The sequence below is a fragment of the Ranitomeya variabilis genome, chromosome 4 (genome assembly GCF_051348905.1).
Source record: "Ranitomeya variabilis isolate aRanVar5 chromosome 4, aRanVar5.hap1, whole genome shotgun sequence".
Classification (NCBI taxonomy): domain Eukaryota; kingdom Metazoa; phylum Chordata; class Amphibia; order Anura; family Dendrobatidae; genus Ranitomeya; species Ranitomeya variabilis.
This window is the reverse complement of record NC_135235.1, coordinates 40,584,254-40,611,123: the sequence shown is the minus strand read 5'-3', so window position 1 is coordinate 40,611,123 and position 26,870 is coordinate 40,584,254. Positions and strand designations below refer to the sequence as shown.

The 26,870-nt window shown below is 45.8% G+C and overlaps 1 protein-coding gene across 2 annotated transcripts in view; it reads right to left on the bottom strand.

The window, feature by feature from the left end:
* Positions 1–26,870, bottom strand: part of PTPRE (protein tyrosine phosphatase receptor type E) — a 192,559-nt gene that overhangs the window by 39,006 nt on the left and 126,683 nt on the right. For both annotated transcript variants that reach the window (XM_077258389.1, XM_077258390.1), the window contains exons 5-11: positions 18,441–18,577; positions 17,283–17,373; positions 13,546–13,622; positions 13,399–13,435; positions 1,910–2,007; positions 794–913; positions 533–693 (exon numbers count right to left, since the gene is read on the bottom strand). In XM_077258389.1, coding sequence (XP_077114504.1) covers positions 533–693; positions 794–913; positions 1,910–2,007; positions 13,399–13,435; positions 13,546–13,622; positions 17,283–17,373; positions 18,441–18,577 — 721 coding nt within the window. The remainder of the gene's footprint in view (positions 1–532; positions 694–793; positions 914–1,909; positions 2,008–13,398; positions 13,436–13,545; positions 13,623–17,282; positions 17,374–18,440; positions 18,578–26,870) is intronic.

The window sequence follows — 26,870 nt, the reverse complement described above, 5'->3', positions numbered from 1 at the left end:
GTTCAAAACCGAAAGAATCGAACGATTATATTAATCACAATCTGATCACAGTGGGTCCATAGTGTGATCCAATTTTCTCCGATGAGAAGATGGAGAAAAAAAAAGTTTCCATTTTCTGCATTCTGTCAGTCCGTGGAAATTGGACTGCACTCAGATGTTCATCCGAGTGCAGTCCGATGGTTTCCACGGGCCTAATGACTTGTATGGCCGAATCGGATCCAATTCGAGCGTGCAGCCATCTTTTCCTTGACCTTAGCAGAACAAAAATCGGACCTTATAGAATAACATTGGTCCCAGTATGATGTTTTGTCCGATCGCACTGGGACTGAAAATGCACCCAGCCTTCGTGTGTAGAGACACCCCGCGTTCACAGGGGAAATAGTAACGCTTCCAGCTGTCAAATTAATTTATACAATTACAGGAAGAACGACGGAGGGAAAGCACAACACTCGGAGAACAGATGCTCTCGGTGCTCCATGGGTCCTCGTTAAGAAGAATCTCGTCGTTGTCGGAACAGTGGTGCAGACGTTACCTGCAGTGAACGACGATGGGTCCGGCTTGCGCAGGATTGAGAGATTTGACTTTCTTGAGGAACTTCAGCATGCCGATGGGTGTGAAGGGCACTCCGAAGTCCGGCCAGCTGGTGAAATGGAGCTGCGTTACCAGCCTGGGGGCCTTGCAGCCATCATGGACCTACAAAAAAGAGACATTTCTTCCTAGACGACTAATAAAACTATTAGTGCTAGCGACCATGTACACAAAGCATGTCAGTCCGAGTGGAGGGAACACTTACAGGTTGTATGCAGAACTTCCGGATGGTGTAATCCACCAGAACAATCACATCTTCTACCGACACCCGGATACTCCCATATATCCAGCAGCCTTGGTCCGGCCAGTACTGGTGACATTTATCCTGCATTAGTCACAAGAAATACAGAAAAGTTACATTTGCATTCAGATCTCTCCACCATAAGTATAGCATAGCCGTGCATCGTACTCCGCCATCGCCAGCAGCCTCACCGCGTAGGCTCGACCTCTGCTCCATACACACAAGACTCTACAGATCCCCGCTACTGCGATCGATCCATCAGTCACGTTCACTTCTATGGGACTGACAGAGATAGCCTTTTTGATGGAGGGGTGGCGAGCATGCGCACCACTGATCCATTCACACTGGATTATTTGGGACCCCTGATCTCAGGTTTCCGTGGGGGTCCCAATTATCTGAGCCCTCCCCCTATTAATCATGCATTTATCACCTATTCTATGGATTGCTGATGTGTATTTAGAGTTATAGCCCTATTTAATTGGATATTCCAATATCAGACTATCTGGGCACCGATTTTGAGAACACTTGCACCACCGCGATTGTTGCGGTGCACACTTTTGCGCAGTTCCCTCCATTGACTTCTATGGAAAATATCCAAGAATACAGTGCATACATTCCTCGTGAGGATGGACCGGCATCCATCAGAAATGTATCACAGATCAAACGGACAACTGTGATTAGAGTTGCATCTTTTCCTTATATTAGGTGATCGTCACGTGCTGCATCGACAGATTAATTGCTCTAGTCACAGCAAGAGCTGCACTCCTGATTTGACCCTCTGCATTGCTGAAGCGAAGCACTGAATGCAGTAAGTGATGGTCACTTTGCATCAAATATAATTTTAATTCTTGGCAACATATTCACACCTGATGACGTAAATCACGAGACTGCAGAGGAATACACCAGGAAAGTGCAGGGAGGACAGGAAGCCGACGTCACTGCCGCCTCCCATTACACCGGCGGCTTCCTTATCTGCGGCCTCACCTCCTATTATAATACTTGGACTTTGTCACAGTCCTCATACAATAAAATCTGAAGGCATGCCAGAGGGAAGGACGTGATAAGAGTCAGGACACAAACCTCCTTCCTCTCCTTCAGGTTGGTGAGCATGACTATGGTGGCAGATTTCTGCTCCCAGATCATTCTCCAAAAGTCATTCATGGTCTCTGGTTTGGGGCCTGTGGTGGAAGAGAAACATAAAAACTGCTACAAACACATTGTAAATACAGAATATTCTCATCGGACATTGATCGATCTCTCTGGAGGACCTGTCCTGTCAGGTTGATCTTGCGGGTGCTGCCAGTGGCGGGTTCTGCCGGTGCATCCGCGAGATCAGCAGGAGTGGAGCTGTAACTCTCAGCTCGGCTATTGCAGCAAAAACAAAAAAACTAGCTTTGATCCCTGTAATTTAACCCTTTAAATGCAGCTGTCAATAGCAAAATTGGCATTTAAAGGGGTTTTCTAAACATTGCTGATCAGGAGCTTATCAATCACCTACCGGACTGATGGATTGTTTGGCGTAATGGCTGCACCAAAAGCATGAACTATGCGCTCTCTAATACTACATGACACAGCTTTCCCCTCTGCAGTATTAGAGGTTCCTGGCCGAGTCCAATGATCCGGCCAGCTTCAGAGCAGCATTTATACGTTTTTATCAATAGAACTTTTAAGTGCTGCGCTTCTTGCCTAGGAGAACAGCCACCGCTGATAGACCACAGTAGTGGCTGATAACCTAGTCAATGAGCTTTAAATGAAAGAATTAAAACTTCTTCTGTTAAGGAAAAAGGAGAGGGTTTTTAATATGACGTAAATTGCAAAGGTGTTGGATTTTACAAGCATTTTACACTTTCATCTGCTTATGATGTTGAGAATAACTCCTTTAAGTGGTGAAACAGAGGGAGGAAGCTCCCTCTGTCATCCCCAACGTCAACAGAAGGAGGAAGGTCCCTCCGTCACCACCCATCGTCGACAGAGACAGGAAGCTTCCTCTGTCACCACCTATCGTCGACAGAGGAAGGAAGCTCCCTCTGTCACCACCCATTGTCGACAGAGGAAGGAAGCTCCCTCTGTCACCACCCATCGTCGACAGAGACAGGAAGCTCCCTCTGTCGTCCCCAACGTCAACAGAAGGAGGAAGGTCCCTCTGTCACCCCCATCGTCAACAGAGACAGGAAGCTTCCTCCGTCACCACCCATCGTCGACAGAGAGAGGAAGCTCTCTGTCATCCCCATCGTCGACAGAAGAAGGAAGCTCTCTGTCATCCCCATTGTCGACAGAGACAGGAAGCTTCCTCTGTCACCACCCATCGTCGACAGAGGAAGGAAGCTCCCTCTGTCATCCCCATCGTCGACAGAGACAGGAAGCTTACTCTGTCACCACCCATCGTCGACAGAGGAAGGAAGCTCCCTCTGTCATCCCCATCGTCGACAGAGACAGGAAGTTTCCTCTATCACCACCCATCGTCGACAGAGGGAGGAAGCTCTCTCTGTCATCCCCATCGTTGACAGAGGAAGGAAGCTACCTCTGTCACCCCCCATTGTCGACAGAGACAGGAAGCTTCCTCTGTCACCACCCATTGTCGACAGAGGGAGGAAGCTTCCTCTGTCACCACCCATCGTCGACAGAGAAAGGAAGCTCCCTCTGTCACCACCCATCGTCGACAGAGGAAGGAAGCTCTCTGTCATCCCCATCGTCGACAGAGGAAGGAAGCTCTCTGTCATCCCCATCGTCGACAGAGACAGGAAGCTTCCTCTGTCACCACCCATCGTTGACAGAGGAAGGAAGCTCCCTCTGTCATCCCCATCGTCGACAGAGACAGGAAGCTTACTCTGTCACCACCCATCATCGACAGAGGAAGGAAGCTCCCTCTGTCATCCCCATCGTCGACAGAGATAGGAAGCTTACTCTGTCACCACCCATCCTCGACAGAGGGAGGAAGCTCTCTGTCATCCCCATCGTCGACAGAGGAAGGAAGCTCCCCCTGTCACCCCCCCATTGTCGACAGAGACAGGAAGCTTCTTCTGTCACCACCCATCGTCGACAGACAGGAAGCTCCCTCTGTCACCACCCATCGTCGACAGAGGGAGGAAGCTCTCTCTGTCATCCCCATCGTCGACAGAGGAAGGAAGCTCCCTCTGTCACCACCCATCGTCGACAGAGGGAGGAAGCTTCCTCTGTCACCACCCATCGTCGACAGACAGGAAGCTCCCTCTGTCACCACCCATCGTCGACAGAGGAAGGAAGCTCTGTCATCCCCATCATTGACAGAGACAGGAAGCTTCCTCTGTCACCACCCATCGTCGACAGAGGAAGGAAGCTCCCTCCGTCAACCCCATCGTCGACAGAGACAGGAAGTTTCCTCTATCACCACCCATCGTCGACAGAGGGAGGAAGCTCTCTCTGTCATCCCCATCGTTGACAGAGGAAGGAAGCTACCTCTGTCACCACCCATTGTCGACAGAGACAGGAAGCTTCCTCTGTCACCACCCATCGTCGACAGAGGGAGGAAGCTTCCTCTGTCACCACCCATCGTCGACAGAGGGAGGAAGCTTCCTCTGTCACCACCCATCGTCGACAGAGAAAGGAAGCTCCCCCTGTCACCACCCATCGTCGACAGAGGAAGGAAGCTCTCTGTCATCCCCATCGTCGACAGAGGAAGGAAGCTCTCTGTCATCCCCATCGTCGACAGAGACAGGAAGCTTCCTCTGTCACCACCCATCGTCGTCAGAGGGAGGAAGCTCTCTCTGTCATCCCCATCGTCGACAGAGGAAGGAATCTCCCTCTGTCACCCCCCATTGTCGACAGAGACAGGAAGCTTCCTCTGTCACCACCCATCGTCGACAGAGACAGGAAGCTCCCTCTGTCACCACCCATCATCGACAGAGGGAGGAAGCTTCCTCTGTCACCACCCATCGTCGACAGAGGGAGGAAGCTTCCTCTGTCACCACCCATCGTCGTCAGAGGGAGGAAGCTCTCTCTGTCATCTCCATCGTCGACAGAGGAAGGAAGCTCCCTCTGTCACCCCCCATTGTCGACAGAGACAGGAAGCTCCCTCTGTCGTCCCCAACGTCAACAGAAGGAGGAAGGTCCCTCTGTCACCCCCATCGTCAACAGAGACAGGAAGCTTCCTCTGTCACCACCCATCGTCGATAGAGGGAGGAAGCTCTCTCTGTCATCCCCAACGTCGACAGAGGAAGGAAGCTCCCTCTGTCACCTGTTATGACCCCAATGGCGAGGGTCTCAGAGAAACAAGTAAGTCTGCGACGTACAAAAATCCAGCTCATAGGGCAGTGGTAACTGGGTTGACCATATATCTACTCCTAACGCCAACACTAGCAGTAGCCGGGGAACATGCCTACGTTGGTCGCTAGATGTCTCGCGCCAGCCGGAGGACTAACTACCCCTAGAAGAGGAAAACAAAGACCTCTCTTGCCTCCAGAGAATAGACCCCAAAAGTAGGATAGTAGCCCCCCACAAATAATAACGGTGAGGTAAGAGGAAATGACAAACACAGAGATGAACTAGATTTTAGCAAAGAGAGGCCCACTTTACTAATAGCAGAATGTAGTAAGATAACTTATATGGTCAACAAAAACCCTATCAAAATCCACGCTGGAGATTCAAGAACCCCCGAACCGTCTAACGGCCCGGGGGGAGAACACCAGCCACCCTAGAGCTTCCAGCAAGGTCAGGAAACAGATTATATACAAGCTGGACAAAAATGCAAACAAAAACAAATAGCAAAAAGCAAGAAAGCAGACTTAGCTTAATCAAGCAGGAACCAGGATCAAAAGACCAGAGCACTACAGATTAGCTCTGATATCAACGTTGCCAGGCATTGAACTGAAGGTCCAGGGAGCTTATATAGCAACACCCCTGACCTAACGACCCAGGTGAGCATACAAGGGATGAATGACATACCCAGAGTCAAATCACTAGTAGCCACTAGAGGGAGCCAAAAGGTAAATTCACAACAGTACCCCCCCCTTAGTGAGGGGTCACCGAACCCTCACCAAGACCACCAGGGCGATCAGGATGAGCGGCGTGAAAGGCATGAACTAAATCGGCCGCATGCACATCAGAGGCGACCACCCAGGAATTATCCTCCTGACCATAGCCCTTCCACTTGACCAGGTACTGAAGCCTCCGCCTGGAGAGACGAGAATCTAAGATCTTCTCCACCACGTACTCCAACTCGCCCTCAACCAACACCGGAGCAGGAGGCTCAGCAGAAGGAACCACAGGCACAACGTACCGCCGCAACAAGGACCTATGAAATACGTTGTGGATGGCAAACGACACCGGAAGATCCAGGCGAAAGGATACAGGATTAATGATTTCCAATATCTTGTAAGGACCAATGAAGCGAGGCTTAAATTTGGGAGAGGAGACCTTCATAGGAACAAATCGAGAAGACAGCCATACCAAATCCCCAACGCGAAGTCGGGGACCCACACCGCGGCGGCGGTTGGCAAAACGCTGAGCCTTCTCCTGTGACAACTTCAAGTTGTCCACCACATGCCCCCAGATCCGCTGCAACCTATCCACCACGGAATCCACCCCAGGACAGTCAGAAGGCTCCACATGTCCCGAGGAAAAACGAGGATGGAAACCAGAGTTGCAGAAAAATGGCGAAACCAAGGTGGCGGAACTAGCCCGATTATTAAGGGCAAATTCAGCCAACGGCAAGAAGGTCACCCAATCATCCTGATCAGAAGAGACAAAACACCTCAAATAAGCCTCCAGAGTCTGATTAGTTCGCTCCGTTTGTCCGTTAGTCTGGGGATGGAAAGCGGATGAAAACGACAACTCAATGCCCATCCTACCACAAAAGGATCGCCAGAACCTGGAAACAAACTGGGATCCTCTGTCCGACACAATATTCTCAGGAATGCCGTGCAAACGAACCACGTTCTGGAAGAACACAGGAACCAGATCAGAAGAAGAGGGCAGCTTAGGCAAAGGAACCAAATGGACCATCTTGGAGAAACGATCACATATCACCCAGATGACAGACATGCCCTGAGACACCGGAAGATCAGAAATGAAATCCATAGAGATGTGTGTCCAAGGTCTCTTCGGGACAGGCAAGGGCAAGAGCAACCCGCTGGCACGAGAGAAGCAAGGCTTAGCTCGAGCACAAGTACCACAGGACTGTACAAATGACCGCACATCCCTTGACAAGGAAGGCCACCAAAAGGACCTGGCCACCAGATCTCTGGTGCCAAAAATTCCCGGGTGCCCTGCCAACACCGAGGAATGAACCTCGGAAATGACTCTGCTGGTCCATCTAGCAGGCACAAACAATCTGTCAGGTGGACAAGAGTCAGGCCTACCAGCCTGAAATCTCTGCAACACACGTCGCAGATCTGGAGAAATAGCAGACACGATAACTCCTTCCTTAAGAATACCCACAGGTTCAGCGACTCCAGGAGCATCAGGCACAAAGCTCCTAGACAGAGCGTCGGCCTTCACATTCTTAGACCCTGGTAAATACGAGACCACAAAGTCAAAACGGGAGAAAAACAATGACCAGCGGGCCTGTCTAGGATTCAGGCGTTTAGCAGACTCGAGATACATCAGATTTTTGTGATCAGTCAAGACCACCACACGATGCTTAGCACCCTCGAGCCAATGACGCCACTCCTCAAATGCCCACTTCATGGCCAACAACTCCCGATTGCCCACATCATAATTTCGCTCTGCCGGCGAAAACTTCCTAGAGAAAAAGGCACAAGGTCTCATAGTAGAGCAACCAGGGCCTCTCTGTGACAAAACGGCCCCTGCCCCAATCTCCGAAGCATCCACCTCAACCTGAAAAGGAAGTGAGATGTCAGGCTGGCACAAAACAGGCGCCGAAGTAAACCGGCGTTTTAACTCCTGGAAAGCCTCCACGGCAGCAGGAGCCCAGTTAGCTACATCAGAGCCTTTCTTGGTCATATCCGTCAGCGGTTTAACAACGCTAGAGAAATTTGCGATAAAACGACGGTAGAAGTTAGCAAAACCCAAGAACTTCTGAAGACTCTTAACTGACGAGGGTTGAGTCCAATCATGAATAGCTCGGACCTTGACTGGATCCATCTCCACAGCAGAAGGGGAAAAAATGAACCCCAAAAAGGGAACCTTCTGTACACCAAAGAGACACTTTGAGCCTTTTACAAACAAAGAATTTTCACGCAGAATCTCAAAAACCATCCTGACCTGCTCCACATGCGAGTCCCAATCATCAGAAAAAACCAGAATATCATCCAGATAAACAATCAAAAATTTATCCAGACACTTCCGGAAAATGTCATGCATGAAGGACTGAAAAACTGAAGGTGCATTAGAGAGACCGAATGGCATCACCAAGTACTCAAAATGACCTTCGGGCGTATTGAATGCGGTTTTCCATTCATCGCCCTGCCTAATGCGCACAAGGTTGTACGCACCACGAAGGTCTACCTTGGTGAACCACTTGGCACCTTTAATCCGGGCAAACAAATCTGACAACAGCGGCAAAGGATACTGAAATTTAACAGTGATCTTATTTAAAAGCCGATAGTCAATACAAGGCCTCAAAGATCCGTCCTTTTTGGCCACAAAAAAGAATCCCGCACCAAGAGGGGAAGAAGAAGGACGGATATGCCCCTTCTCAAGAGACTCCTTGATATATGAACGCATCGCGGTATGTTCAGGTACCGACAGATTAAACAGTCTCCCCTTAGGAAACTTACTGCCAGGAATCAAATCTATTGCACAGTCACATTCCCTATGAGGAGGCAATGCACTGGACTTAGACTCGCTGAAGACATCCTGATAATCAGACAAATACGCCGGAACTTCCGAAGGCGTAGAAGAAGCAATAGACAAGGGCAGGGAATCTCCATGAATTCCATGGCAGCCCCAACTTGACACTGACATAGCCTTCCAGTCCAAGACTGGATTATGGGTCTGTAACCATGGCAAACCCAAAACAACCAAATCATGCATCTTATGCAGAACAAGAAAACGTATTACCTCCCGATGTTCGGGAGTCATGCACATGGTAACCTGTGTCCAAAACTGCGGTTTATTTTTTGCCAATGGCGTAGAATCAATACCCCTAAGAGGGATAGGATTTTCCAATGGCTCAAGAACAAATCCGCAGCGCTTGGCAAATGACAGATCCATAAGGCTCAGAGCAGCACCCGAGTCCACAAACGCCATGACAGGATACGATGACAGTGAGCAAATCAAAGTTACAGATAGAATAAATTTAGGTTGCAAATTACCAATGGCGACAGGACTAACAACCTTAGTAAGACGTTTAGAGCATGCTGAGATAACATGTGTAGAATCACCACAGTAGTAACACAAGCCATTCTGGCGTCTATGAATTTTCCGCTCATTTCTAGTCAGGATTCTATCACATTGCATTAAATCAGGTGTCTGTTCAGACAACACCATGAGGGAATTAGCGGTTTTGCGCTCACGCAACCGCCGGTCGATTTGAATAGCCAGGGCCATAGAATCATTCAGACCTGTGGGAATGGGAAAACCCACCATCACATTCTTAATGGCTTCAGAAAGGCCATTTCTAAAATTAGCAGCCAATGCACACTCGTTCCACTGGGTCAGCACGGACCATTTCCGAAATTTTTGGCAATACACTTCAGCCTCGTCCTGGCCCTTAGACATAGCCAGCAAGGCCTTTTCTGCCTGAATCTCAAGATTGGGTTCCTCATAAAGCAAACCGAGCGCCAGAAAAAACGCATCAATGTCAGCCAATGCCGGATCTCCTGGCGCCAGCGAGAAGGCCCAATCCTGAGGGTCGCCCCGTAAAAAAGAAATAACAATTTTTACTTGCTGAGCGGAGTCTCCAGATGAACAGGGTTTCAGGGACAAAAACAATTTACAATTATTCCTGAAATTTCTAAATTTAAATCGGTCTCCGGAAAACGGTTCAGGAATCGGTATCTTAGGTTCTGACATAGGACTTCTGATAACATAATCTTGTATGCCCTGCACACGAGCAGCAAGCTGGTCCACACTTGTAATCAAGGTCTGGACATTCATGTCTGCAGCAAACACAAGCCACTCAGAGGTAAAGGGGAAAAGAAAAAAAAAATGAGAGAGAGAAAAAAAAACTCAGAACTTTCTTTCTTATAATCCCGCTTCTGCAATGCATTTAACATTTAATTCTGGCCTGGCAAACTGTTATGACCCCAATGGCGAGGGTCTCAGAGAAACAAGTAAGTCTGCGACGTACAAAAATCCAGCTCATAGGGCAGTGGTAACTGGGTTGACCATATATCTACTCCTAACGCCAACACTAGCAGTAGCCGGGGAACATGCCTACGTTGGTCGCTAGATGTCTCGCGCCAGCCGGAGGACTAACTACCCCTAGAAGAGGAAAACAAAGACCTCTCTTGCCTCCAGAGAATAGACCCCAAAAGTAGGATAGTAGCCCCCCACAAATAATAACGGTGAGGTAAGAGGAAATGACAAACACAGAGATGAACTAGATTTTAGCAAAGAGAGGCCCACTTTACTAATAGCAGAATGTAGTAAGATAACTTATATGGTCAACAAAAACCCTATCAAAATCCACGCTGGAGATTCAAGAACCCCCGAACCGTCTAACGGCCCGGGGGGAGAACACCAGCCACCCTAGAGCTTCCAGCAAGGTCAGGAAACAGATTATATACAAGCTGGAAAAAAATGCAAACAAAAACAAATAGCAAAAAGCAAGAAAGCAGACTTAGCTTAATCAAGCAGGAACCAGGATCAGAAGACCAGAGCACTACAGATTAGCTCTGATATCAACGTTGCCAGGCATTGAACTGAAGGTCCAGGGAGCTTATATAGCAACACCCCTGACCTAACGACCCAGGTGAGCATACAAGGGATGAATGACATACCCAGAGTAAAATCACTAGTAGCCACTAGAGGGAGCCAAAAGGTAAATTCACAACAGTCACCCCCCATTGTCGACAGAGACAGGAAGCTTCCTCTGTCACCACCCATCGTCAACAGAGGGAGGAAGCTTCCTCCGTCACCACCCATCGTCGACAGAGAGAGGAAGCTCTCTGTCATCCCCATCGTCGACAGAAGAAGGAAGCTCTCTGTCATCCCCATTGTCGACAGAGACAGGAAGCTTCCTCTGTCACCACCCATCGTCGACAGAGGAAGGAAGCTCCCTCTGTCATCCCCATCGTCGACAGAGACAGGAAGCTTACTCTGTCACCACCCATCGTCGACAGAGGAAGGAAGCTCCCTCTGTCATCCCCATCGTCGACAGAGACAGGAAGTTTCCTCTATCACCACCCATCGTCGACAGAGGGAGGAAGCTCTCTCTGTCATCCCCATCGTTGACAGAGGAAGGAAGCTACCTCTGTCACCCCCCCATTGTCGACAGAGACAGGAAGCTTCCTCTGTCACCACCCATTGTCGACAGAGGGAGGAAGCTTCCTCTGTCACCACCCATCGTCGACAGAGAAAGGAAGCTCCCTCTGTCACCACCCATCGTCGACAGAGGAAGGAAGCTCTCTGTCATCCCCATCGTCGACAGAGGAAGGAAGCTCTCTGTCATCCCCATCGTCGACAGAGACAGGAAGCTTCCTCTGTCACCACCCATCGTTGACAGAGGAAGGAAGCTCCCTCTGTCATCCCCATCGTCGACAGAGACAGGAAGCTTACTCTGTCACCACCCATCATCGACAGAGGAAGGAAGCTCCCTCTGTCATCCCCATCGTCGACAGAGATAGGAAGCTTACTCTGTCACCACCCATCCTCGACAGAGGGAGGAAGCTCTCTGTCATCCCCATCGTCGACAGAGGAAGGAAGCTCCCTCTGTCACCCCCCCATTGTTGACAGAGACAGGAAGCTTCTTCTGTCACCACCCATCGTCGACAGAGACAGGAAGCTCCCTCTGTCACCACCCATCGTCGACAGAGGGAGGAAGCTCTCTCTGTCATCCCCATCGTCGACAGAGGAAGGAAGCTCCCTCTGTCACCACCCATCGTCGACAGAGGGAGGAAGCTTCCTCTGTCACCACCCATCGTCGACAGACAGGAAGCTCCCTCTGTCACCACCCATCGTCGACAGAGGAAGGAAGCTCTGTCATCTCCATCGTTGACAGAGACAGGAAGCTTCCTCTGTCACCACCCATCGTCGACAGAGGAAGGAAGCTCCCTCCGTCAACCCCATCGTCGACAGAGACAGGAAGTTTCCTCTATCACCACCCATCGTCGACAGAGGGAGGAAGCTCTCTCTGTCATCCCCATCGTTGACAGAGGAAGGAAGCTACCTCTGTCACCACCCATTGTCGACAGAGACAGGAAGCTTCCTCTGTCACCACCCATCGTCGACAGAGGGAGGAAGCTTCCTCTGTCACCACCCATCGTCGACAGAGGGAGGAAGCTTCCTCTGTCACCACCCATCGTCGACAGAGAAAGGAAGCTCCCCCTGTCACCACCCATCGTCGACAGAGGAAGGAAGCTCTCTGTCATCCCCATCGTCGACAGAGGAAGGAAGCTCTGTCATCCCCATCGTCGACAGAGACAGGAAGCTTCCTCTGTCACCACCCATCGTCGTCAGAGGGAGGAAGCTCTCTCTGTCATCCCCATCGTCGACAGAGGAAGGAATCTCCCTCTGTCACCCCCCATTGTCGACAGAGACAGGAAGCTTCCTCTGTCACCACCCATCGTCGACAGAGACAGGAAGCTCCCTCTGTCACCACCCATCGTCGACAGAGGGAGGAAGCTTCCTCTGTCACCACCCATCGTCGACAGAGGGAGGAAGCTTCCTCTGTCACCACCCATCGTCGTCAGAGGGAGGAAGCTCTCTCTGTCATCTCCATCGTCGACAGAGGAAGGAAGCTCCCTCTGTCACCCCCCATTGTCGACAGAGACAGGAAGCTTCCTCTGTCACCACCCATCGTCGACAGAGACAGGAAGCTCCCTCTGTCACCACCCATCGTCGACAGAGGGAGGAAGCTTCCTCTGTCACCACCCATCGTCGACAGAGACAGGAAGCTCCCTCTGTCACCACCCATCGTCGTCAGAGGAAGGAAGCTCTCTGTCATCCCCATCGTCGACAGAGGAAGGAAGCTCCCTCTGTCACCCCCATGGTCCCTACCACTTTGAGATGAGTTGCACGGCCTAATAGAATGCCAGTCAGCTTACACTGGCAGACACACCATACTCCAATACTGAAGCACTGATGATCTATGAGCAAGTGGGATTTAAAAAAATAGTTTTAAAAAATTAAGTACTATAAAAAAATTCCATCACTGCAGCGGCGTGTCCCCTTCAGTCGTCTGACCATCAAGGATAGCAGGTCAAAAATTAAAATATCAACGCGGCAATGGAATAGGACTTTGAGTGCACTATAACCACTAGATTTCTTGCTCTTATCCATGCGCATGTCTGGTATTGCGGCAAATAATAAATTGACCTATGTTGCAATACCAGTCACAACCCATGGACAATAGTGGCGCTGTTCATGGAATAACTAAAAAAACCTCTTTTTTCTGCTTTACAAACATTTGTTATCATGTCTTTTGCAGCAGAGCCCCGATGCCTTATAAACATACCACACGTTCCTACCTTGAGCTGCTATAAACTTATTCTTCTCTCTGTAGCCCTGAAATGAAAGGAACAAACATTGCGAAACGCGTCAGCTGTGCCAAGAAAGTGAGCGGAGAGCGACAAGGACACGGAGTGTATGAAACAGATGGGAAACTCGGCTCTTACATCTATGTATGAGGCGTTAATGTAGTCTGAACATACGGATCCATCAACTGCTGTCAGCACAACTCTGGAGTGGTCGTCTGATGAGAGAACAGAAGCAATGACCAACTGGACGGAACTTTCTACAGAATTAAATCTGATTTATTTACAAAAGGAAAAGTCGCCATGGACCAGAAATCAAACAGTCAGATGTCAACTTTTATCAGAAAATGTGGCGTCATTGATACGTTTATTGATACACTTATTCACTCATTACATCACCAGGAAATAAACAATGGCATTCTCTATTCAATGACAGCAAGCAGAGATCTCGAAAACAGAGTGTAATAATAAGAGAACAATTGATGTTTGTGTTTTATGACAGGAACAAATATCAAGTATGCGATTTGTATACTTCTGGCCACATTCCAACTAGACGTATCCAGCCTTGTTCAGTACGCTTGCATTGAGCAAGGCACCGCACAGCTAGTCGGCATGTGACTGCATATGTGCAAATCACATTCTTGTGGTTTTGTGCCCACTACTCTCGACGTCCGGACTGGAAAATCCTAGCAACCCTTACTATGCATGCTGTAAGGATTCGCAAGTCTATCGTCATGTAGAATGACTGAAGACTTGTACCCTAAGACTGAATAATCCATTTAAAGGGAATCAGTTACCAGGTTTTTGCTACCTCTTTTAAAGAACAGCATAATGTAGAGACAGAGACCCTGATTCCAGTGATATGTCACTTACTGGGCTGCTTGCTGTCATTTTGATAAAATTACAGTTTTTTTTACTGCAGATCTATCAGATCTTTGAATGCTGAGCTCTGTATACCCCCGCCCACACTAGTAAATGGCTGCTCTCTGCGTGTGTACAGGGAAAACTGCCAATCAGTGGTGGGGGCGGGGTTATACAGCACTCATGAATATGGAGGACTACCTAACAGCAGGTTACTAGTCCTCCAGTGATAATCTCCTGCTGATAAAATAGGGATTTTATCAAAACTACAACAAGCAGCCCAATAAGTGACACATCACTGGAATCAGGGTCTCTGTCTCTACATTATGCTGCTCTCAGATTAGTTGTCAAAAACCTGGTGACAGATTCCCTTTAAGTTCCGCAAACATGTCAGACTAAAGTTGCCTGAACCAGCTGTTATCAGCGAAATGGACCGACAGTCTGATGTATATGGGGGGCTTTAGTGTAAACCCCCTTCAAAAAGTACAGTACTGCCTTGCCTTATTTTAGAACAGAGATGTAAGTTGATGCCCCTGGGCTCTTATGGAAAGTCTGTAAAGCGCATTCAAAGAGAATTTGAAGTCATTTTTTGTGTGTGTTTTTTATGTTCATGATGATTTTGTTCACCAAGTTAAAAAATCGTTTAAAAACATTTTTTTCTGCATATTTTAACATTGTTTATATGCATGGGGCTGTTTTTTAAAATTTTTTATTGTCTTTTTTTCAACCAGAAACACCTAAAAAAATTAACATATTGCCTCTTTTTCCACTTGAGAAAAACAGCACCATGTGCACTACAAGCGTTCTCCCATTGAAGTCAACGGAAGCTCATACCAATGACTGTTCTTCAAGTGGATTTTGGAAAAGAATCCGCTGCAAAATCTACATGAAATTCCTCTGTGAGAACACCTCCTTCCTGTGAAGCACAAGGGCTCATCGCTTCCCCCTCACTATATACATTTTTTATTTTCCACAACTGATCTGATTCTTCTTGGGAAACGCCAGGCGACACTTTCTGGAGCAGGCGGCCTGTTTACACAGACAAGTAAGAATATGCTCGGAAGGATTCCTGGGACTTTGCCAACTCAATCTACAACTGCCGGAACATTTTCTACATTTTTTTCACCACAAGAACAATAAATGCGTATATGGTTAGAGATCAGTAACGATGGGATAATTACAGTATTTTTTGGACTATAAGAAAAAATTGGGGTGGGAATTGGGGACGCATCTTATAGTCTGAATGTAGCTTACCAGCTGATTGAGGCAGTGGTGGAGTGGAGTCACAGGAGGCAGGGTCCCTTCCTCAGGAATCATTGCCCCATTTCTGCCTCTGCTGGCTTCCTGAGGAAAGGACCCTGCCTCTTGTGACCCCGCTCCACCGCCATCTCCCGGGTAACTGTTGTGAATTCTGCTCTTGGGTTCCCTCCGGTGGTTGTAAGTGGTAGCGCTGCTGTCTCTGAATCACAGCATTTATCAGGTGTTTTCACTTCTTGTAATTTTGACTGGGCTATTTAATCTTGCTTCACCCTTTAGTCAGTGCCAGTTGTCCATTGTTCCTGGAGGATTCACATGCCTGCCTGGTCTCTTCTGCTTTGCAGTTCATTTCAACAAAGCTAAGTCCTGGCCTTGATTTTGCTGTCCACATGCTGTGGACTTATTGTTCAGTTCTTTTCCATGTTTTTTGTCTTGTCCAGCTTGGTCTGTATAAGGATTTGTTTAGCCAAGCTGGTATCTCTGGAGATGCAGATATACCCTCCATATCTTTAGTTAGCTGTGGAGTCTTTGTATTTTCTGTGGTGGATATTTTCTAGTATTTTAATACTGACCGCATAGTACTCTGTCCTATCCTTTCTGTTTAGCTAGAAGTGGCCTCCTTTGCTAAATTCTCATTTCCGTCTGTGTATGTTTTTTCCCTCTCCTCTCACAGTCAATATTTGTGGGGGGCTGTCTAACTTTTGGGATTTTCTCTGAGGAAAGATAGTTTTCCCTTTTCTATCTCTAGAGGTAATTAGTCCTCCGGCTGTGTCGAGGTGTCTAGGGAGTGTCAGGTACATCCCACGGCTACTTCTAGTTGTTGTGTTAAGTTCAGGGTCTGCGGTCAGTACAGGTACCACCTTCTCCAGAGTACGTCTCATGCTGCTCTTAGGCCACCAGATCATAACAGGTAACATACCTTAAATACGGACTATAAAACGGACCCCCATCTTATAAAAAATCTTTTTTTTCTATTTTCCTCTCCCAAATTTGGGGTGCGTCTTATGGTCCAGTGCGTCTTATAGTCCGAAAAATACGGTGCGGCCCCCCCCACTAAGAAGTAACACCTAGAAAAAACACATCTAGGGATCATTCAGACATCCGATTTTCTCGTACAAGTGCCATACGGATAGCACTCGCACCTGTGATAGTCTATGTGGCCGCACTCGGATGACATCTAACTGCGGCCCGATTTTCACGGAATGTCAAAAAGGAGAAGTTGGAGAAACATTTTTTATTTCCTCCACGTATGTGAAAAACTGATGACTCTCGGAGCACGCTCTGATGAAACTCTGATCTGAGTTTGATGAAAATAAACGGTCCATTTTTCTCATACGTGAAGAAATTGGAGGTCAGAATAAAACCCTACACTCAACTCCATGATTCCCGATTCTTTTTTGACTTCTCTATTTAAGGGAACACTTGTATTCTCCATTACATTGGACCCAATCCACTCTTTCTTTAATTTTGCCTTGTGATTCACAGGCATTCTGCGGTAAACACAAGGCGCTCCAGCGGGTTTAATAAGACTCTGTCCACATTCTGGGGGACACATATCGACCTTTACATATGATCCCCCTCACTGCCTCACAATGGTCATACATATACGGCACCCGATAGAACGGAATAAAAAGGGGACCTGCTTTAGGAAACAAATAATGTAAATATTTATAAATCACCTTTAAACAAACAGTTGATAACTGAGCACATGTCACTTGGCAGACATAAGTAAGTGGTTCTGTCTCACAGATGGGACTTACAGGGCAGGATATTGGGGTATCTGTTGTTTTCCTTGTTTTCTTCCCTATTGGCCACTTCAAACGTTCCTTGGAAATTCCCAGACTGTAACGACTGTAGAATTAAAAAACAAAAAACAAATGATTCTTGTGACTGTTACAGTCTGATACCTTTGCTATATAATGGATCTGCACCACACATTATTTATTCCCACTGCATCAGCTGCTCTCCCACTTAGGCCTCATTCAGATATCTGGGTTTTTTTTTAATCACATATGAGAAAAACGGACCAATTATTTTGATCAGAATTTGGTCTGCGCGTATTAGTTCTTCTCTTACATAGAGAGGTAGTTTTTCCACCTTCTCCATTCACTTGGACTGCATTCAGATGGCATCCGAGTGCGGTCAGAATTTTTCCTTGAACCCATAGACGTGAATTGTCCATTTTGACCCGAATTTTGGATCAAAATGGAACATATTTCCGCGATTGTCTGATTTTGGTCCAAGTATCAGATCAAACTCGGCAATGCAAGTCTATGGGTGGGTGAATAAATTGGAACGCACTCGGATGCCATCTGTGTGATCTCTGTTTTTCACTGACTAATAAATAAAAGAAGGTGAAGAGACTTTTTTTTATTCATCAGTGATAAAACAAAATTAAAGAAACTCTGACCAAACTCAGATGAAAATGTGACGAAACTCGGTTCGTTTTACTCGTATGTGAAGAAACCTGACGTTTCACTGAGCCCTAAGGATGAGAGGAGCGGAGATGTGCACGCTCAACCTCCGCCCCATTCAGATGGAGCCCCTTTCTCAGGTCCGGTGGTCAGACCCCCAACAATTGGAAAGTTATTCCCTATCCTATGGAAAGGGGGAGATTTCTAATTTTGGTACATAAATGGTCTGTCACATGCAAAATACATAAGTCCAAAAATTACCGTGACCAAAAATTACTGATAATTATGCGAATATATCACGTGTGGAAAGCCAGTAGCACTATGCATGGGGCTATGGCCCACCTGGCTGGGGTCTGATAGTGGATCTGCAGGAAAATGAAGGGGAAATTAAAACTCACTTTAGCCCTGCATGTCATTGTGAAAGAAAAAAAAGGGAATCTGATTCGAGGCGATCTGCTGTGATTGGCGATCTTCCAGCACAGACAGTCCTCCCCATAGACTCACATTGTACTCCTCTCTAAAGAGCTTCCCGTCATCCGCCGACCGGATCCGCACCTCCTCTTCTAAATGCTCCACTGGAATCGGGAAGTATTTCTTCACCACGGTGGGCGAGCTGCTCAGTAACATCACCCTCTGCTGCTCTGTTAGGCCGAAAAACAAAATTATATTCATTTATGACCATACAAGACAATAAAAAAGGCAACAAAATGTAAATACAACTTCACCAAACAATCGTCAACAATCGTCGCCTATGCCTCCATTTTCCTTCCCAGTCTCAGGTCACTATCCCGGTAATATGCAACACTGTCCTGACTAAGAGAAAAAAAAAAATTGCAGCATGCACAAGTTGCATCCGATTATGGATTATGGATTGCACTCGGTCATTCATATCTATGAAAAAAAAATGAGACTGCACTCAGATAGCATCTGAGTGCAGTCCGATTTTCACAAACCTGATAAAATAGAGAAGATGGAGACATTTTTTTTTCTCCAAATCGGATCACACACTGATTAAACTTTGTTCAAACTCTGATCAGAGTGTGATTAGAACAAAGGTCGTGTGATCCCAGCCTGTGTGTGTCAGCCTGTTCAAACCAAGCACAGATGATCGGGGCACCCATGGTGTGGCTGAGCAGTTCGTACACCGTCCAACCTACTTGTTATTCATCTATCACCGCCCTTCTCTTCTTTGAGTGACAGCTTTGGCGTAACAGAAGCCAGAGAAAGGCGGAGATTGATGAAAATTACATACGTGGGACTGTGCACTGAACAACTTAACCACGCCATGATGCACCGGCCTACTTTGCTAGGTTTGAACAGTCATTTTGTGCTGCCAGACTGCATTTAATGATAAAAATATAAGAATTTTGTGAGTAATTTGCTCCCCAAACAGCAAAAACTAACAATAAGATCAGAGAAGAAAGCTTTATCTGGTTCAGAAAGCCACGTTCCCAGATCTGCAGTGTGAGTTGTGACCCTCGTGTAGTGATTTTTTAGCATTATTCCAGAATGTGTGTCCATTCAGGCAGTCAGAATCGAAGGAATTCACTCAAGGTTTGTTTAGCAGCATTGCTGGGAGCGGGCTTGCAAAAAATTCCATGTTAAAATTCCTTTTTTATAAAAAAAAAAAAAAAAGTGACTCCGCAAGTGCTGACATGGCCTGAAGAGCGTCCGGGAAGAAGGTGAGGAGCGGAACGCTGAAATGTTCTAGAAGCGAGATCTACTGCAGATTTAACCCACCAATTATTAATATTGGATTGTAGATGGAAGAAAATCAAAATTGGATCACTGTTTTCTACTTTGTTCTCCAATTTTAACACCTAAATTGTCCATTAGGTTTCTATGGGTCAAACATAGACGGTTGGATTATGCTTACCCTTGTAAAGAGACGGCCTCAACCACCTGGATACATAGACCTATTCTGTCTTCATGCCTAATTTTGTTACCAACATTTAGTGGTAAGACAATAATGCCAATACAATAAATTGCCATAAACAGACCACATAATACTACCATATTGTGCCAAGACAATAAAACTTACACAATACTTCTATTTAGTGATAAGATTGCACTGTCATATAAAGGCTGTATAATACAACCATATAGTGCCAAGTCAATACAACCTATACAATACCTGTATATAGTGATGTAAAAATGCTGTTATATAAAGGCCTTTTAATACCACTATATAGTGCCAAGTCAATAACAACCTACACAATACCCCTCTATATAGTGATGTGACTACACTGTCATATAAAGGCCGTATAATACGAAACGAACATGCAGTGCCAAGTCAATACAACCTACACAATACCCCCTCTATATAGTGATGGGACTATACTGCCATATAAAGGCTGTATATTACCACCATGTAGTGCCAAGTCAATACTTCCATAAAACACCCACATAATACCTCAACTAATATGCAGTATCATAATATAAGAGGACCCAAAATACCGCCTATATATCCCACATAATACTGCAATTTAAAGGCCAAAGAATGTCGCTGTCACAGGTTTACGCCACAGAGAGGAGCTAGAAGACCTGCAGCGTCTGATTTATCATACTCCTGCATGGATTAGAAGCGCTTCACCTTCATATTAAACAGTGAAGGTTTCTTTTAGCAGTGCAGGGGTTATTCTGCTCAGTTGAGAGCTCCTGGAAGCTTTCCTGCATTAAGGCTCTCAGCTGTGCACTGTTAGCCACTCCAATCTCCTAAATAATCTAGGCCATGGCTAGCACTCATTGTCAGAGATAGCTTATGCTGCATGGCTGGAGGCTGTTGGTGGTTGATATATGAGAAGGCGGCTGGAGAATTTATCTGTTGCTAGGTTTTGAGTGTGTGATAATTCCCTTTCTTCTTCAACTTTAATTTAACCCCATTCTCCACTCCCTGGTGCATTTGACTGCTGTTTACGTGAATATATTTGTATGATTTGAATTTTTCATTATCCCTGTTGATATTACTTAGTCTAGTTGGAGTATTATGGTACACTACTACTTCCCTCTTCCCTGGGTGCTGGAAGGGTACAGACTGAGGGCGGATTAAGGAGCTAAGGTTTGGTATGTGGCCCCGGCATCTTCACCATCAGAAGTAATCCAGGGAACAGGGTGCCCCTAGTGTTAGGAACACAGAAGGAGCCCCTGGTCCAGGGACACCCCACAATAGAGTCGTGACAGCCGCCGTATGCCACAAAAACATTGGTGTATTTAGATTTTTCCTGTGGTTCTCTTGCTTAGGGTCCCCAAGCAATTGGGGCCCTGGGCAATTGCCATACTTTCGACTCCTAGTTAGCACATGTACTGTAGATGTCATAGAGAAGTGGTCTTGTACTTGGGAGTCAGAGAGGAAAGATCCTAACAGCTCTCCCCTTTGTAGACCCAGCTTGGTCATCCAGGTGAATGGCCACCGTCTAATTCAGTGATAAGAGCTGATCATCGGTTTCTGAAGTTGTATTCACGATAATCAAGTAAAATACATCAGTTAAAAATGTGAAACACAACTAGTTTAACTTTATGGTACCATTTCGTAATGCGCCGGAAAGCATAGTATATCGTAATTCTATTACTTTCCCCTACTGTTCTTTTGAAGTTTATTTTTTGGCTGTGGATCTACTTAGTGTTCTTCGATTTTTCTCTGCAGGTAACTGCTTCTCACTTTTGGCATTCTCATACTTTCCTCTACTGGTATCCATTCCATGTTTGTGAATTTATTTCTTGTTTCATCTACACTTTTCTTGAAAGTCTATTCCTGTTTCCTTCTTTCCCCTAATGGGATCCTCTTAAAGGAGATGTCTACTGAAAACAAATTGATGAAGGGATGTCTGACCATTGGGATAAGCTCCGATCAGCAGTTCATTTTCAGACTATTCGAGATGTGTGGAAGAATCATTGTACAGAAAAGAAAAGGTGAGTGCTACCATGAGTTCTGCGTCTTGCCAGGAGTGAAGCATCCTGAGACCATTCATATGTGGGGGCTTCTCATCTATGGTGGGGGCTCACTCACAATTTGGACTAAGGTCACTGCCATGAATAAAGAATGAGATGTAAACATCCTCCAAGGGAAATTTCTTCCAGCGACCCAGGAGCAATTTGCTGATGAGCAACTCTTTTTTCCAGCATGATGGAGACCATGTCACAAGACAAAAATGATATCTAAGTGACTCAGTGAACAAAACATTGACATTTTGGGATCCAAAATCTCAATCCCATTGAGAACTTGTGGTCAATCATCAAAAAGTGAGTGGACAAACAAAAATGCAGAAATTCTGAAAAATGTGAAGCACTGATTAGACAAGAATGGTTCCGTCATCAGTCAGGATTAGGGCCCAGAAGCTGATATCCAGCTGCCGGGGCGAAGGGAAGGATTCTTGAGAAATAAGGGTCAACACTATAAATTTTGAGTCGTTGCATAAACTTGATGTATTTGTCACTAAAAAGTTTACAAACCTATGAAATGCTGATAACTGTGCTTCAGTAACCGAAAAAAAAATGCAACTAAAAGAAGTTGTAAACTTTAAAATTTGTTATAGCCTCAAAACTTTGGCTGCGACTGTAGATCTGTAATGAGCATTCACCTTGGATTAGTCCACATCATGGTAACTTTACATTTAGTGTATACGATGCAGCTTCTGCCCTTGTGATACATCCCAGACAAGGAGACGACCATCTGGCTAGAAATGTTCTTGGTGAAGAGTCATTGACGGGTGAAGAGTCATTGACCTTTATGGAATACAGATGTGCACTATGAAGAAGTTGCAGACCACGCATGTCCAGTGATAGACATCTGCTCTCCACGATAGTCGGGGACCTAACCCGGGGCATTACTAACCCAACACTTATCGACCACTGGACTGTGAATTTTATGTTGCAACCACTGATGGCATGCCCTTTAGCAAAAGCTTGGAGTAAACAGCTAACAAGACATCCACAGCAAAACTTTCTGTTATTTTGGTGATTTTGGCAGATATACTCTTTTGACTTTCCAATTATATTACTATTACCAACTATATTGGTATTATTAAGCTTTCTAGATATCGTAAGTGGTAATTAAAATGTAAATGACTTTTTAGAATTTCTGATCAGAACAATTGGTCCATTTTTATCGTACGTGTAAAAATCAGAAGTATGAATGAGCCTTCAGGATTTTTTTATTTGCATTCGATCCTACCTACTCTTTACGTTTTTAGGCTTTTGACTCAGGAGGGTCTTATTTGACAGAAATGGTTTGGTTCTCTCCAGAGGAAGGTCACCTTGTCATGGCTGGTGGGCACTCACAAATTGGCCAACTTGCGTAAGTTGCATCACTGCAGTAATGCACTTAAAATGTCACATATTGGATGTTTGCATTTATCTTTGCACATGCAGTGTGCTGCTGTATACATATATACATACATTACTCCATCTCTGGACGTCTAAGCTCTACGAGCTGAAATTGTTCTACGCCCTGCACAGAGCCAGGAATGACTCAGAAGTGAAACAGATGATATGGTTACATCTTATTAACCGACATATTACAGTTTATAAGTCATTATCACAAGGTTCTGAAAATTCTAATGTCCTCGCTCAGAACAGTAATTACAAAAACAGGAAGCACCACACACAGGCAACGCTAACAACTCCAAGACAGATGAGCGTAATTATTTCACCCAAATGTCACAAGATTTCTTCTTCTCCCGTCATTTTATTGCAAATCGTGTTATAATGACAGTAACCCCTTATAATATTCCCCATGTGTGTTCCTTCCTACGTCACCGGAGTCATAGTAGTCAACATTAACGTGAACACTGACTTCAGGTGTCTCAAAATATGGAATGTGCCATTTTAAAAAAAATAACCCACTGTTTAAATCAGGTTTTCGTGTTGATTATATACTTTTTTGGTTTTGGCAATGTTTTTTTTACCATATTATAATGTTTATTAATATAGATAGATAGATAGATAGATAGATAGAAAGATAGATAGATAGATAGATAGATAGATAGATAGATAGATAGATAGATAGATAGATGGATAGAAACCCAGCAATTTCATCTTCTCCAACCTATGCCCAGCCAACCCATGATACTTTAGGGACCCTTTTTTGTTTATGTTTGTCCAAAGGTGTGTCTCCAAGTTGTCTTCCAAATACCGACCCCACTTGTCTCCTGACCTTTATCTTGTCTGCTGCCTCTCCTGACCTTTCTTGACTACTGTTTTGAGAGAAATCTGCCTGCCCTGGACTCAGCCGCTAACTCGGGCATGTTTCGCATCTTGGCCCTATGTTTTGAATACCACCGTCTGTCACTGTCAGCCATTAAGGGCTTGTGCAAACGACCTCATTTTGGGTCGCAGTGCGATCCGACAAAACATTGGGACCAATGTTATCCTATGGGGCCAATGTTATTCTATGGGGCTGTGCAAATGTCCAATTTCTTCCTTGGATTCGGTCTGTCTGATGAAAAATATAAAATTTCAGCATGCACGATTTTTATCCAATATTCCGATCGCACTCGGTCATGCAAGTCAATGAGAGCGTCGAAAAAAATCGGACTGTACTCGGATGACATCTAAGTGCTGTGCGTTTTTTTCACTGACAGGATGGAGACATTTTTTTTACATCTTCTCCACATCCCATAAAATCAGATCATACTGTGATCAAACTCTGATCAGAGTGTGATTAGCATAATCAGCCCGATTCTATCAAATGAGAGAAAATACGGTAGTGTGACCCTAGCCTAAGGGGTCTTAAAGACGATCCTATTATTGGTCCAAGTGTGATCCGAGAAAACATTGAATCGCACCTGGACCTACCGTATGTTAGCCAATGGATCTGTTCCGATTCTTCCTCAGAGTCTGTCCGAGGAAAAAATCCCTCCATGCCCATGTTTGATCTGGATCGCATTTGGCCATGCAAGTCAACGAGTGCATAGAAGGTATCGGACTGCGCTCGGATAACATCTAAGTGCAGTCTGATTTCTGCCCACTAACAGAATGGAAAAGATGGAGACATTTTGTTCTCCATCTTTTCCTCATCCAACAGAATCGGTTCACATTATGCTGACACTCTAATCAATCTTTAGGATGACAGAATCTACGGCCGTCTGCACGAGTCCTTACAGCGACTAATCTAAGGTTGTGATGTGGAGAGTCCCTGCAAACCCATGTATTGGAGCTAAAGGGAGAAAACCACAGAATCTCTTAAATTTCCCTCTTCAGTGCAGCCTAAAGGGATATCATGTACACCCAATGGCGGCTACGCACGTTTCGGAAACTCCATTTGAAAGTCATGAGTATGTGATGAATATGTCACTAGTGCTCACGCTGAACCATTATTCCTCTCAATCGGGGAACACAGGACCCCTGTTCTCGTGATTGCCGACAGTTCCAGTGATCTAATATGTTTTTATAGCACCATTTGTAGCGCAGTAAGCTCCTTAGTGATTGCTGCAGGCAACTAGAATTTTATCAATTAGGTGTAAGGTTGTGGTTTTCAGCTCCCTATCAGAATATACATATATACAATATCAAGTATTATGGATATATTTAGATTAAAAAAGAGTTTTCGTTCCCTTTGCAGGGGTTATCCTACTTAAAATTAATCAAAATAGGTGCAAAGGCTATAAAAGAAAAACAATAGTCACTTCTTCGACCTAAGAGATCCAGTGCTGATGTTCTGGTGCTTTTTCCGGTTTTTATTTAAAACCTGCCAACATGTGAATACTGCAGCCAATCAGTGGGCACAAGAGTCACGCCCCAGACATCATAGCCCTGTGCTGAATGGTCATGCCAGTGTTGTACAGCATGTCCAAACATTGATTGGCTGAAGCAGGCGAATTATAGCTGGCTGTAAACTAAAACCGGGAGATACATCAGCATTGGATTAGTGGGAATTTTATTTATTTACTGAACCTTTTTTTGTGTGTTTTAGCAAAATCTGAGAGGAGGCATCAAGAGGCAAACAGAGGGCACTAGGTAGGGTGACAAAGCAAGAAAAATATATGGTCACTTTTAAGTCCCCCAGGGTGGAGGGTGACGGGTAGAGGGTGACGGGTCAAGGGTGGAGGATCACAGTAGAGTGTTACGAGTCGAGGGTAATGGGTAGTGGGTCACGGGTGGAGGATCACGGGTAGAAGGTAACGAGTGGAGGATAACGGGTAGATGGTTACAGGTAGAGTCACGGGTGGAGGATCACAGGTAGAAGGTAACGAGTGGAGGGTAATGGGTAGATGGTTACGGGTAGAGGGTCACGGGTGGAGGATCCTTTTAGGCTTCTTGGCTAAAATGTCTTAAATTTGGAGATTAAATGTTGGTTATTGTGCAACCTAATAATACTAAGAGTATGGTACAGGGCTTTTATGTTGTGTGTTCTGCAGATTTTCATCACATACACATTGGTAAAATTGGCCTGACAAAAAACTTCACACTTCAGATGTGCAATACATGCTGAGAGACGTTGGTGTGAAGCGTTTGACCTTGCTGATCCCTCTGGTTGACAGGTCGCAGTAACAGCCGGCTAGTAAAACAATCATACAAAGCCATAGACTAGTGAGGCCAGAATCGGGAAGTGCACGTTTCCTTCCCTACTCCTATTTCCTGCTCTACATCAATGACTAGGAGAGGATTTATACAAGAACATTAATCCCCCGCCTCTAAACTGGTGGTAGTCCTCTGATATTATCTGATGTAAAGGGTACGGAGCGGATGATTCACAAGCCACGAATATCGGAAATCATCTATTATTTCTGTTCTGCGAGCACAGCGGGCCATTCTTGCAGACGCATTAATTACTCGCCTAGTATATGAGTGGCAGCCTTATCGAAAAAAATCAGAGATGCTGAATAAAAGGAAATTCCAAATTTACTATTGTAATAAGGGCTGGCCATTCAGTTGCTGTGGGGCTGATACCATGGTCCTGGGGTGAAGCAGAAAACGCACCCCATCTTATCAGGGAAC